The sequence below is a fragment of the Microcaecilia unicolor genome, chromosome 3 (assembly GCF_901765095.1).
Source record: "Microcaecilia unicolor chromosome 3, aMicUni1.1, whole genome shotgun sequence".
Taxonomy (NCBI): Eukaryota; Metazoa; Chordata; class Amphibia; order Gymnophiona; family Siphonopidae; genus Microcaecilia; species Microcaecilia unicolor.
The window spans coordinates 157,432,237-157,445,591 of record NC_044033.1 but is presented as its reverse complement, the minus strand read 5'-3'; the positions used below and the strand labels follow the sequence as shown (position 1 = coordinate 157,445,591).

General features: G+C 50.0%; 1 protein-coding gene across 1 annotated transcript in view; it reads left to right on the top strand.

Annotated features, from left to right (window-relative positions):
• The window catches only part of LOC115465794 (ribosomal oxygenase 1-like), a 123,362-nt gene that overhangs the window by 68,034 nt on the left and 41,973 nt on the right, over positions 1–13,355 (top strand). Inside the window, exon 9 of the mRNA XM_030196522.1 lies at positions 2,292–2,412. Coding sequence (XP_030052382.1) covers positions 2,292–2,412 — 121 coding nt within the window. The remainder of the gene's footprint in view (positions 1–2,291; positions 2,413–13,355) is intronic.

Below are 13,355 nucleotides of genomic sequence, written 5' to 3'. Positions count from 1 at the left end.
GGTTTTGATTGGCTTTGCTGTTGCAAGTCCCTATTGACCTTTCTTTGTTTTTTGGTGAACCTGGCAGCTCGGGATTCCCAGCTATGAGAATACTTTGTCCTGCTTGTTCTCAGAGAAAGCAAGATTACTCAGCTGTAGCAGGTGTTCTCAGAGGACAGCAGGACAAAGTATTCTCACATTTCCTCCCACCTCCCCTGGGAGTTGCATTCTTATGCTTTTTCATCTAGCTGAGGGTCGCGCACGAGTACACTGGGCGGGAAGACACCCGCACATGCATGGCTGGGCCTTGAGGGTGGGACCACAGGAACAGCTGAAACACAAGCGAAAAAAAAAGCTGTCGGAAGCGGCGTCCCTGCGTGCAGGAGGTAAAAACTTTTAAGCAGACAGCTCTTACGAAGGAGAGGGCCAGACAGGTGGGGAGTGGGAGGGGGGTCCTGAAACAAAAGGGGGGGGTCAAGAACGACACGGGGGGTCCTGAAACAACAGAGGGGGGGAAGGGGGTCCTGAAACAACACGGGGGGGGAGGGGATTACTGGAAATCCACTGGAAGGGGAGGGGCGGGTCCTGGAACTGGAAGGGGGGTCCTGGATCGGGGGAAGGGGGGGCCCTGGAACTCGGAGGGGGGGAGAGGCGGTGCTTGAAGGGAAGAGGGGGATGGGAAGAAGTGGAAGGGGGGTCCTGGAACTCGGATGGGAAGAAGTGGGAAGGGGTTCTGGAACTCGGACGGGGGTGGAGGGGGGGAAGAAGAGGGGGAGGGGGTTCTGCAAACTCTCGGCCTCATACACTCTCACAAAGAATCTGTGTATCGCACACATACTCTCACACTTGCTCTCTCTCACACACACTCTCTCTCACACACTGTATCTGTGTGAAACACTCTCTCTCTCACACTCACTGTGTCTCACATATGCACTCGCACACACTGTCATTCTCACACAGACACACTCGCACCCAGTCTCACTCTCTCTCTGTCACACACACACACTGGAACAGTCACTCTCTCTGTCACACAGTCACTCTCTCACATACACTCTCTAAAACATACACACTCTGAGGAAAACCTTGCTAGTGCCCGTTTCATTTGTGTCAGAAACTGGCCTTTTTTTTACTAGTATATACATAAATATGTAAGCATTTATCCATGTGTAGTAATATATATTTCCAACATCAAGTATTTACAGTACATAAGTGGTTTTATTTTAGCGCTCAGTTACATTCCAGGAAATATTCAATTATGTATGTACATAATTTTACACATAATTGAGTGCACATAATTGCATACGTTTGCATAAGTCTATTGGTATGCAGTAGGGCTGTACAAGAGGGAACCTGCTAGCCTAGAGCAAAGGGAGCACGAGAACACCCATTAACCCAGTGAAGGGAGCACAAGAACAACTAACAAGCTTCCCACTGAGTAAGAGATGCACCATGTCCAACAAATTCTTCATTACCAGGCTACACCAACATGGAAGGATGCAAGGACATATACTCCTCTCAGTAGTCAGCATGTAGCAGGCATAAGCCTCAATTATACCAGATAGCGGTGTGTGCATCTGTATGTTTTGCTCAGCTTCGGGCTCTGTCCATATCTATCCACTCCGCACCACCACTGTTTCACAACCATTCCAACCTGTATCCAGGGCAGGAGATGCTTATTTTGAGCCAGAGTGCAGAAATCTGAAGATTGAGGAAGGAGGAGTGAGCCACTGACACAAGTGGAGACTGAGAGGTTCAAAACATAACACAGGCACCAACTTTACAGAACTCCACTAGCTGTTTCCAATTTCATTTACTTATTGGGAATTTTTTTTGTTTTGTTTCAAGCACAGCGGGAACAGGTAGGTGTGATTGGCAGTCATTGAAGAGCACTTATCCAAAAATCACTTGGTCCATTTTTTGTCAGTTTTGAGTGATGTGATCAGTTTCTTCATCGAGGCAAGATTCATTTACTGTAGTTTATTCCTGTGCCAAAACTCATGGACTTAGTGAGTTTTGGCATAAGAATAAGCTACAGTAAATCTTGCCTCAATGAAGGAAATTAATCACATAGCTCAAAACTGACAAAAAAAATGAACTGAGTGAATTTTGGAAAAGCTTATTATCTGTACCCAAACTGCTAAATTTGTATCTGTTGCTAGTTATAGCATTCCATTAGTGGGACTAGCTTCTTTTTGACATTTGAAGATATTTCTAGAGACAGGTGGAAAAAAAAAAGTTTATGCCTGTGGAATCTCCTATTGTATGTGATATGAGGTCTGGGAATGTTGCTTACAAGTTAATTTCCTATGCAGCTGAGAGGGCCCACACTGTGCATGGCATCCCAGCAAGGTGGGAAAATGGAGCTGTCCAGGACACTGATGTGCAGATGGAAAGGGGCACGCTGATACGACTTCTGAGGCATGGCATCATCAGGTTTGACTCAATTTTATGGATTTGACCAAAAACTAGTCAGAAAATATTTTGTTAAGATAGGGAATGATCTTCAAAGGTATTTGATCTAGTTAAATAAATAGCTTTTACCCATGTAAAATGGCTTGCTGGTTGTGCTTGGATCCATTAGCTGCCTTTGAACTCTACCACAGAGAATAGGTATGCTGTAGATATGCACAGGCCAGCACTACACCACTGTCTACAGTGGTGGATGACACCACAGAATCTCACCCAGGGATTTCTATTTCAACCCACTCTACATCAGAAAGTTCTCACCACAGATGCTTCCATGGTGAGTTGAGGAGCTCACCTCGATGGCCTTCATACACAGGGTTTGTGGTCCCTACAAGTGAAAACATACGTCAATTCCATGAGTTACGAGCCGTCTGGAATGTCCTCAACACTTTTCAAGACCACCTTCTGAATCAGGTGGTGCTAGTTCGACCAGACAATCAGGTTGTGATGTATTACCTGAACAAACAAAAGGGAACAGATTCCTACCTCCTCTGCCAACAGGCAATCTAGATTTGGATTTGAGCAAGTTCCAGACACAACACTGTCAGAGCCGTATACTTGGGGGGGAGGGGGGCTACAATAGATTTATTCACATCTCAGAACAGCATGCAACCTCTCAAAGGACTAAAATACAAGTTGATGCATGCCACTACCTTCTCTTACATAAGCACGCAATTATGGAATGCATTACCTACAGACCTGAATACAATCAACGAAACAACTATCTTTCGCAAATCTCTGAAGACATATCTCTTCAACAAGGCCTACAATGAGAACCTATAACCACACCAATCCACCTCACCAACCCACTCAGTTAAGAAAGCCCACCTTCTGTAATTACCCTAATCACTCCCTTCCTTCCTTCCTTCTTCTTTCTTCCCTTAATCTCTGCACAATACTAAATGTGTCTGTTATCCTGTAATGACAATGTTAACAAAACTATGTAAGCCACATTGAGCCTGCAAATAGGTGGGAAAATGTGGGATACAAATGCAATAAATAAATAGTCTCTGGAAATGAGCATAACCCAGAAAATCTTTTGGGAGTAGACACCCCCATTGATAGAATTTTGCCACTCCAGCAAAAAATAATTAAAAAAAAAAAGTTCTGTTACGGACCGGGATCTCATAGTAGACTAGCCTTGGATGCCTTTCTTCTCCATTCGGAGAAAAGGTTTTCTGCACACATATTCTCCTTTACCTCTCATAGTGAAAACTCGCCTAAAACTTGAGTTAAGATGAGAGAGCTATGATTCTCATTGCATTGTACTGGCCAAGGCAGATATGGGTCCCACTTTTTATGGATCTTCCAAAGATCATGGAGATTAGAATGCTTTGTCATCACTCAGGATAAAGAATCCATTTTCCATCCCATCCTCCAGTCCCTAATCTTCATTACTTGGATGTTGAGAGGGCAGTGCTGTATCCCCTCAACTTGCCAGAGTGTGTCTCTCAGGTACTACTAGCTTCCAGAAGAGATTCCACTCGATTCTTTATCCTGTCCTACATAAAAACAACTTAAATATCTTCTACATCTATCAGAGTCAGATCTCAAGACCAACATTTAGGGTTCTCAATTCAATTGGCGCTTACGAGCATTGAATAGAAGGTTTAAACCCAGTGGTGTGCTGGTAAATGTTTAACAGGCTCTCTCCCCGGTCCACCTCTGTGCCCGCCCCCCCCCCCCCCCCCCCCCCAAGTTCCAGAGCTGGCTGTAGCCGGGAAGAGAGCCTTGGGGTGGGGGCAATGCATTACTCCAGGAAAAGAAAAATTAAATGATCCCAGGTTCCAATCTAATTCATGTTTAATGTGGGATAAAATGCCATAAATAAGTAAATAAATATAAGCTTTTAATGTTGAGCACCTGATTCTCAAAGTGGACATATTCCAAATACTATCATGAAAATAAAATTATTTTTTTCTACCTTTGTTGTCTGGTGACTTTGTTTTTCTGATCATGCTGGCCCAGTTTCTGATTCTGCTGCTATCTGTCCTCAACTCCGTTTCCAGGGCTTCCTTTCCGTGTATTTCTTTACTTTCCGCCTGCCTTCTTCATTTCTTGTCCTACATCCTTAAGTAAAAGCTAGGTCCTCCGCAGACTTGACTGTCCAGTGGATCCAGCTTCTGCCTATTTTCTTCATCCATGTGCAGTTTTTCTCCTCTTCCTTTTCCCTCATCTCATCTCCTTCCTCACTCTTTCCTCCCCTCCATCCATATCCAGCATTTCTTCTCTCTTCCTGCCCTCCATCCACCCGTGTCCAGCAACCCTCCTCTCCCCTGCCCTGCCCTCCATTCACCCGTGTCCAGCAACTCTCCTCTCCCCTGCCCTCCCCTCCATCCATCCATATCCAGCAATTCTCTTTTCTCCCCTAACCCCTCTAGCCATCCGTATCCAGCAATTCTCTTCTCTCCACTAACCCCCTCTAGCCATCCGTATCCAGCGATTCTCGTCTCTCCCCTGCCCCCCCCTCCAGCCATCCATACCCAGCGATTCTCGTCTCTCCCCTGCCCCCCCCCCTCCAGCCATCCATACCCAGCGATTCTCGTCTCTCCCCTGCCTCCCCTCCAGCCATCCATACCCAGCGATTCTCCCCCCCAACATCCCCCTTTTTCTTCCTGCCACAGTTGGTTTAAATCATTTTTATTATTTCCTTCGAAGCGGCCACGTCACTGAAAGCCCTGCCCGTGTCTCTAGCCTTCCCTTTGAGTTTGTTCCCTCAGAGTCCCGCCCTCGCGGAAAGAGGAAATGACGTCAGAAGGCGGGATTCTGAGGGAACGAACTCACGAAAGGGAGGCTAGAGACAGGGCTTTCAATGACGTAGCTGCTTCGACGGAAGTAATAAAAACTATTTAACCCCTCCCCCCAGGGTGGCGCAGGCAAACGAGGGTAGTGGTGGGAGATGAGGTAAACGGGGTAAGCATGGCTTGTGGCACCCTCCTGCCATGCTTACCTCGTTTACCGGAGCCGGCTCGCCCTACAGAACAACCGGCTCGCAAGACCTTAAAAAATGTAACAACCGGCTCTAGCACACCACTGGTTAAACCCATTTCTGCTCAGTTGATACAGTGTTTTGATCTTTAGCTAAGCAGTATATTAAATGTTTTACTAAATATAATGTTATGGATAGTTTAAGGTCATATTCTCAGAATTATTTGAAAATAGATTCCGTGCTTGTAATTTAATTTAAGATTGCTAAATTTTCCTAAAACCTGTTATTTGGCTCCACTTGAGTTAGGAACTGGTTGAGTGGAAGGTGACACAGGGTATTGGTGAATATAGCTCACTCTGAGTGAAGGGATTTTAACCAGTGGTTCTTAGGCCAGTTCTTTTTAACACTTTTGTAAGCAATATTATGGAAGAGCTGTCTGGTAAGGTTTGCTTATTTTGAATGCTAAAATCTGCAATAGGTTAGACACCACTAATAGTATGGATAACAAGAGGAAAGCTTGAAGAATGGTCCAGAATTTGGCAGTTAAGATTTAATTCCAAAAAAAATGCAGGAACATGCATTTAGGCTGCAAAACCCAAGGGAGTGGTATAGTTCAGACGATGAAGTACCTTTCAACCAAAAAGGAGCAGGACTTGGGGGTATGACTGTATGTGATGATCTTAAGGTGGCCAAACAGGTAGAAAATGTGACTGGAATCATAACAATGCTTGGGTGCAGAGGGAGAAAAATGGCCGGCAGGAAAAATGAAGTGATAATGCTTTTGTATAAGTCTCTAGCGAGACCTTACTTAGAGTACTGTGTATAGTTCTGGTGACATAACATATCATAACAACATAACTTAGCATGATATTTGTAGACCACTAATACTATAAAATTCAAAGTGGTTTACATAATTAAAGAAACCAAGACATTTACTTGGTAGTTACAATTAATAGAATACAACTATCTGGTAAATAAGGGGTCCTTTTATAAAGGTGCGCTACAAAATGGCTTCTGTTAGTGTAGGTGCGGGTTTTAAGCGCTCAAATCCATTTTTTAGTGCGCCTGTAAAAAAGGCCCTTTTTATTTTTGATGATCATGGACATGCGGCAAAATGAAAATTGCCGTGCGTCCATTTTGGGTCTGATACCTTACCGCCAGCCATTGACCTAGCAGTAAAGACTCACGCAGTAACCAGGCGGTAATAACCTACTCGCACCAAATGCCACTTGGTGCACGTCCATTATGCATGCCCGAAAATAAAAAATATTTTTCAGACGCGCGTATTGGACGCACGCCAAAAATGAAATTACCACAAGAGCCATGCAATAGTTGGGCGGTAATTCCATTTCTCCGAGGACAAGCAGGCTGCTTGTTCTCACATGTGGGTTGGCAAAAGTTTTGCCAGAGCCTTCTGGAGCACGTACGACTTTCCGCCCATCGCGTGAGCGTTCCCGCTCAGTTTTTTTGTTGTCCGCAGTGAGGTGAAGAGATTTTCCCTGTTCGCTTTGCTGGCCCAGGAAGAGAGTCTTGACGATTCTTTTGATATTTCTTCTTTTCTTTTATCGTTACTCGTTCTTTTTTTTTTTTTTTTAAACTAAAAACCTGGTATTTTTTCTTAGTTTTTCCACTTTCTAAATTTTCTTTCTTTTCAACGCGGCCGGGTTTTTCCCCTTTTGTGCCTTTTATTTTTTTGGCACGATCGTGTCGTTTAATTTCGCCAAAGCTGTTTTTCCTTCCATTTCATCGAAGACACCCAGCGGCTTCAAACGTTTTACTCGGTGCACCCGGACCATCTCGGGTACCGATACCCACGCTTGGTGTATCCAGTGCCTTGGGCCCGACCATAGCCCAGCTGCTTGCAGTCTGTGTCTTCGCATGAAGAAACGGACCCAAGCGTCTTAAGAAGCCCAACGAGAGAAGCTTTTTGGGGCTCAGTCCGGTCCTTCGACGTCAACATTGACATCGGTGCTGAGGTTGGCGGCATCGACATTGAGGGACACATCGACGTCAGGATCGAAGGTAATGGCTGTAGAACGACCAGCTCGTGCTGGGAGCAGTGAGGCATTGAGTTGGTCTCCACCTGTCTCGAGGCCTCCTGTTATGCAGGCCCCCTGGGACCGACCGACGGACCTGGCCCCGAGGAGGCGTGAGGAATCCACGTTTCCTTATCGGTACCGAGGAATCTCGATGACGGGCGTTGAGCGAAGGCTAAGTAGCACCGTGATCGTTCTCCTTCGACACACGGTGCCGGGAACTGCGGGGCGTCGAGGGATTTGGCACCCAAGAAGTGTCGGCACCGAGAGGATTGCTTTCCCCTCTATTCTCCGAGGACAAGCAGGCTGCTTGTTCTCACTGATGGGGTGACGTCCACGGCAGCCCCTCCAATCGGAATCTTCACTAGCAAAAGCCTTTGCTAGCCCTAGCGCGCCGATGCACACTGCGCATGCGCGGCCGTCTTCCCGCCCGAAACCGGCTCGTGCCGGCCAGTCTTCTTTTGTCCGCGCTCGGTACGGTCGTGTTATCGCCGTTCGCGCCCCAAAGGTTGACCTCGCACGTCGTTTTTCGACTGTGTCTTTCAAAAAAAAAAAAAAAAAAAAAAAGGTGTCGGAAGGAGACCTTCTTGGTCTTTTCCCTTCCCATACTTCTAGTTTTTTGCCCCGGTAAGTTTTCTTTCGTCATCGGGGTAGGCCTTTTTTCGGCCTCGGTCAAAGTTTTTCTTCCCCTACTTTTTGCGGTGCCTGTTTTCGCCATTTCGAGTTTTGATCTCGCCGGTGCGATTTTTCCGCCCATGACATCGAAGTCTTCCAGCGGCTTCAAGAAGTGCACCCAGTGCGCCCGGGTAATCTCGCTCACTGACAGGCACGCGTCGTGTCTTCAGTGTCTGGGGGCTGGGCACCGCCCTCAGGCCTGTAGTCTGTGTTCCCTTTTACAAAAGCGGACTCAGGTAGCGAGATTGGCCCAGTGGAACATTTTGTTCTCGGGCTCTTCGTCGGCATCGGCACCGGGAGTATCGACTGCATCGACGTCGTCGGCGCCTGGACCTTCATCTTCATCCTCGAGTGCATCGAGGCATCGGCCCTCTGCATCGGGGCGTCATCGGAAGGCTGCGTCGGCGTCGGTGGTATCGAGACCTCCTCGTCTGCTGATGTCGTCGGACGGTGGTGCTTCGTCTGGAGTGCAGGTGAGGGCTGTCCATTCCCCTGCTGGTGTCGGTGAGCCTTCGGGTGGGTCTCCCCCCACCTTGAGGGCTCCTGCGGTACAGCCCCCCCGAGACCGACCTCCTTTGGCCTCGGCCCCGAGGAAGAGACGGCTGGATTCTACGTCCTCCTCATCGGTGCCGGGAAGCTCCGGTGACATGCTTCGTTCCAAGAAGTCGAAGAAGCATCGTCACCGGTCTCCTTCCCGTGTCGGCACCGAGAGCTCTGGGTCGCCGAGGGAGTCGGCACCCAGTAGGCATCGGCACCGAGAGGACCGCTCACCCTCTGTTCAAGAGGTGTCGATGCGCTCCACTCTGGACAGCCCGGAACAGCCTCTAACATCGATGCCTGCATCGACTTCCATGCCTTTTTCTGCAGCCGCTCTGAACAAGAGCCTCCGGGCCGTTCTCCCAGAGATCCTGGGAGAGCTGTTGCGCCCTACCCCTCCGGTACCGGGGGTGCTTGCGCCACCGGTACCGTCGAGCGAGGCGCCGGCTGGTCCATCGCCCGGGGTGAGGTCTCCAGCGTCGGTGCCGCGTGCGGTACCGACTGCGGTCGCCTCCCAGGAAGGCTCCCCGACTACGTCGGCGGAGGGAGCTTCGCCGGTGCGGACGAGGGAGTCTACCTCTCGACGATCCCACCGTGGCCGTGGTTCCACGGAGTCGAGCCGGGCACGGTTGCAGACACAGGTCCGCGAACTTGTGTCTGACACCGATGGTGAGGCCTCGTGGGAGGAAGAGGAAGACATCAGATATTTCTCTGACGAGGAGTCTGAGGGTCTTCCTTCTGATCCCACTCCCTCTCCTGAAAGGCAGCTTTCTCCTCCCGAGAGTCTGTCTTTCGCTTCCTTTGTCCGGGAGATGTCTACGGCCATCCCCTTCCCGGTGGTTGTGGAGGACGAGCCCAGGGCTGAAATGTTTGAGCTCCTGGACTATCCTTCTCCACCTAAGGAAGCGTCCACAGTACCCATGCATCATGTCCTCAAAAAGACATTGCTGGCGAACTGGACCAAGCCATTAACTAATCCCCACATCCCCAAGAAGATTGAGTCCCAGTACCAAATCCATGGGGACCCGGAGCTGATGCGCACTCAGTTGCCTCACAACTCTGGAGTTGTGGATTTGGCCCTAAAGAAGGCCAAGAGTTCTAGGGAGCATGCTTCGGCGCCCCCGGGCAAGGACTCTAGAACCTTGGACTCCTTTGGGAGGAAGGCCTACCATTCCTCTATGCTCGTGGCCAAAATTCAGTCGTACCAGCTCTACACGAGCATACACATGCGGAACAATGTGCGGCAGTTGGCGGGCTTGGTGGACAAGCTCCCCCCTGAGCAAGCCAAGCCATTTCAGGAGGTGGTCAGGCAGCTGAAGGCGTGCAGAAAATTCCTGGCCAGAGGGGTGTATGACACCTTTGATGTTGCATCCAGGGCCGCTGCTCAAGGTGTGGTGATGCGCAGACTCTCATGGCTGCGTGCCTCCGACCTGGAGAATAGAATCCAGCAGCGGATTGCGGACTCGCCTTGCCGTGCGGATAATATTTTTGGAGAGAAAGTCGAACAGGTGGTAGAGCAGCTCCACCAGCGGGACACCGCATTCGACAAGTTCTCCCGCTGGCAGCCTTCAGCCTCTACCTCTACAGGTAGAAGATTTTTTTGGGGAAGGAAGACTGTTCCCTACTCTTCTGGCAAGCGTAGGTACAATCCTCCTCCTCGACAGCCTGCGGCCCAGGCTAAGCCCCAGCGCGCTCGCTCTCGTCAGCAGCGTGCGCCTCAGCAAGGCCCCTCGGCTCCCCAGCAAAAGCAAGGGACGAGCTTTTGACTGGCTCCAGCAGAGCATAGCCGCCATCCAAGTGTCAGTGCCGGGCGACCTGCCAGTCGGAGGGAGGTTGAAAGCTTTTCACCAAAGGTGGCCTCTCATAACCTCCGATCAGTGGGTTCTCCAAATAGTCCGGCAAGGATACACCCTCAATTTGGCCTCAAAACCTCCAAATTGTCCACCGGGAGCTCAGTCTTACAGCTTCCAGCACAAGCAGGTACTTGCAGAGGAACTCTCCGCCCTTCTCAGCGCCAATGCGGTCGAGCCCGTGCCATCCGGGCAAGAAGGGCTGGGATTCTATTCCAGGTACTTCCTTGTAGAAAAGAAAACAGGGGGGATGCGTCCCATCCTAGACCTAAGGGCCCTGAACAAATATCTGGTCAAAGAAAAGTTCAGGATGCTTTCCCTGGGCACCCTTCTCCCCATGATTCAGGAAAACGATTGGCTATGCTCTCTGGACTTGAAGGACGCCTACACACACATCCCGATACTGCCAGCTCACAGACAGTATCTGCGATTTCAGCTGGGCACACGTCACTTCCAGTACTGTGTGCTACCCTTTGGGCTCGCCTCTGCGCCCAGAGTGTTCACGAAGTGCTTGGCTGTAGTAGCAGCGGCACTTCGCAGACTGGGGGTACACGTGTTCCCATATCTCGACGATTGGCTGGTGAAGAACACATCCGAGGCAGGAGCCCTGCAGTCCATGCAGATGACTATTCGCCTCCTGGAGCTACTGGGGTTTGTGATAAATTACCCAAAGTCCCATCTTCTCCCAGTGCAGAAACTCGAATTCATAGGAGCTCTGCTGGATTCTCGGACGGCTCGCGCCTATCTCCCAGAGGCGAGAGCCAACAACTTGTTGTCCCTCGTCTCGCGGGTGCGAGCGTCCCAGCAGATCACAGCTCGGCAGATGTTGAGATTGCTGGGCCACATGGCCTCCACAGTTCATGTGACTCCCATGGCCCGCCTTCACATGAGATCTGCTCAATGGACCCTAGCTTCCCAGTGGTTTCAGGCTGCTGGGGATCTAGAAGACGTGATCCACCTGTCCACGAGTTTTCTCAAATCCCTGTATTGGTGGACGATTTGGTCCAATTTGACTCTGGGACGTCCTTTCCAAATTCTTCAGCCACAAAAAGTGCTGACCACGGATGCGTCTCTCCTGGGATGGGGAGCTCATGTCGATGGGCTTCACACCCAAGGAAGCTGGTCCCTCCAGGAACGCGATCTGCAGATCAATCTTCTGGAGTTACGAGTGATCTGGAACGCTCTGAAGGCTTTCAGAGATCGGCTGTCCCACCAAATTATCCAAATTCAGACAGACAACCAGGTTGCCTTGTACTACGTCAACAAGCAGGGGGGCCCCCGGATCTCGCCCCCTGTGTCAGGAAGCCGTCAGCATGTGGCTCTGGGCTCGCCGTCACGGCATGGTGCTCCAAGCCACATATCTGGCAGGCGTAAACAACAGTCTGGCCGACAGGTTGAGCAGGATTATGCAACCTCACGAGTGGTCGCTCAATTCCCGCGTAGTGCGACAGATCTTCCAGGTGTGGGGCACCCCCTTGGTAGATCTCTTCGCATCTCGAGCCAACCACAAAGTCCCTCAGTTCTGTTCCAGGCTTCAGGCCCACGGCAGACTGGCATCGGATGCCTTCCTCCTGGACTGGAGGGAGGGTCTGCTGTATGCTTATCCTCCCATACCTCTGGTGGGGAAGACTTTGTTGAAACTCAAGCAAGACAGAGGCACAATGATTCTGATTGCTCCTTTTTGGCCGCGTCAGATCTGGTTCCCTCTTCTTCTGGAGTTATCCTCCGAAGAACCGTGGAGATTGGAGTGTTTTCCGACCCTCATCACGTAGGACGAAGGGGCGCTTCTGCATCCCAACCTCCGGTCCCTGGCTCTCACGGCCTGGATGTTGAGAGCGTAGACTTTGCCTCTTTGGGTCTGTCAGAGGGTGTCTTCCGCATCTTGCTTGCTTCCAGGAAAGATTCCACTAAGAGGAGTTACTTCTTTCTATGGAGGAGGTTTGCCGTCTGGTGTGACAGCAAGGCCCTAGATCCTCGCTCTTGTCCTACACAGACCCTGCTTAAATACCTTCTGCACTTGTCTGAGCCTGGTCTCAAGACCAACTCTGTAAGGGTTCACCTTAGTGCAATCAGTGCATACCATTACCGTGTGGAAGGTAAGCCGATCTCAGGACAGCCTTTAGTTGTTCGCTTCATGAGAGGTTTGCTTTTGTCTAAGCCCCCTGTCAAGCCTTCTACAGTGTCATGGGATCTCAATGTCGTTCTCACCCAGCTGATGAAACCTCCTTTTGAGCCACTGGATTCCTGCCATCTGAAGTACTTGACCTGGAAGGTCATTTTCTTGGTGGCAGTTACTTCAGCTCGTAGAGTCAGTGAGCTTCAGGCCCTGGTAGCCCAGGCCCCTTACACCAAATTTTATCATAACAGAGTAGTCCTCCGCACTCACCCTAAGTTCTTGCCAAAGGTTGTGTCGGAGTTCCATCTGAACCAGTCAATTGTCTTGCCAACATTCTTTCCCCGTCCTCATTCCTGCCCTGCTGAACGTCAGCTGCACACGTTGGACTGCAAGAGAGCATTGGCCTTCTATCTGGAGCGGACACAGCCCAACAGACAGTCCGCCCAATTGTTTGTTTCTTTTGATCCCAACAGGAGGGGAGTGGCTGTGGGAAAACGCACCATATCCAATTGGCTAGCAGATTGCATTTCCTTCACTTACGCCCAGGCTGGGCTGGCTCTTGAGGGTCATGTCACGGCTCATAATGTTAGAGCCATGGCAGCGTCGGTAGCCCACTTGAAGTTAGCCACTATTGAAGAGATTTACAAAGCTGCGACGTGGTCATCTGTCCACACATTCACATCTCATTACTGCCTGCAGCAGGATACCCGACGCGACAGTCGGTTCGGGCAGTCAGTGCTTCAGAATCTGTTCGGGGTTTAGAATCC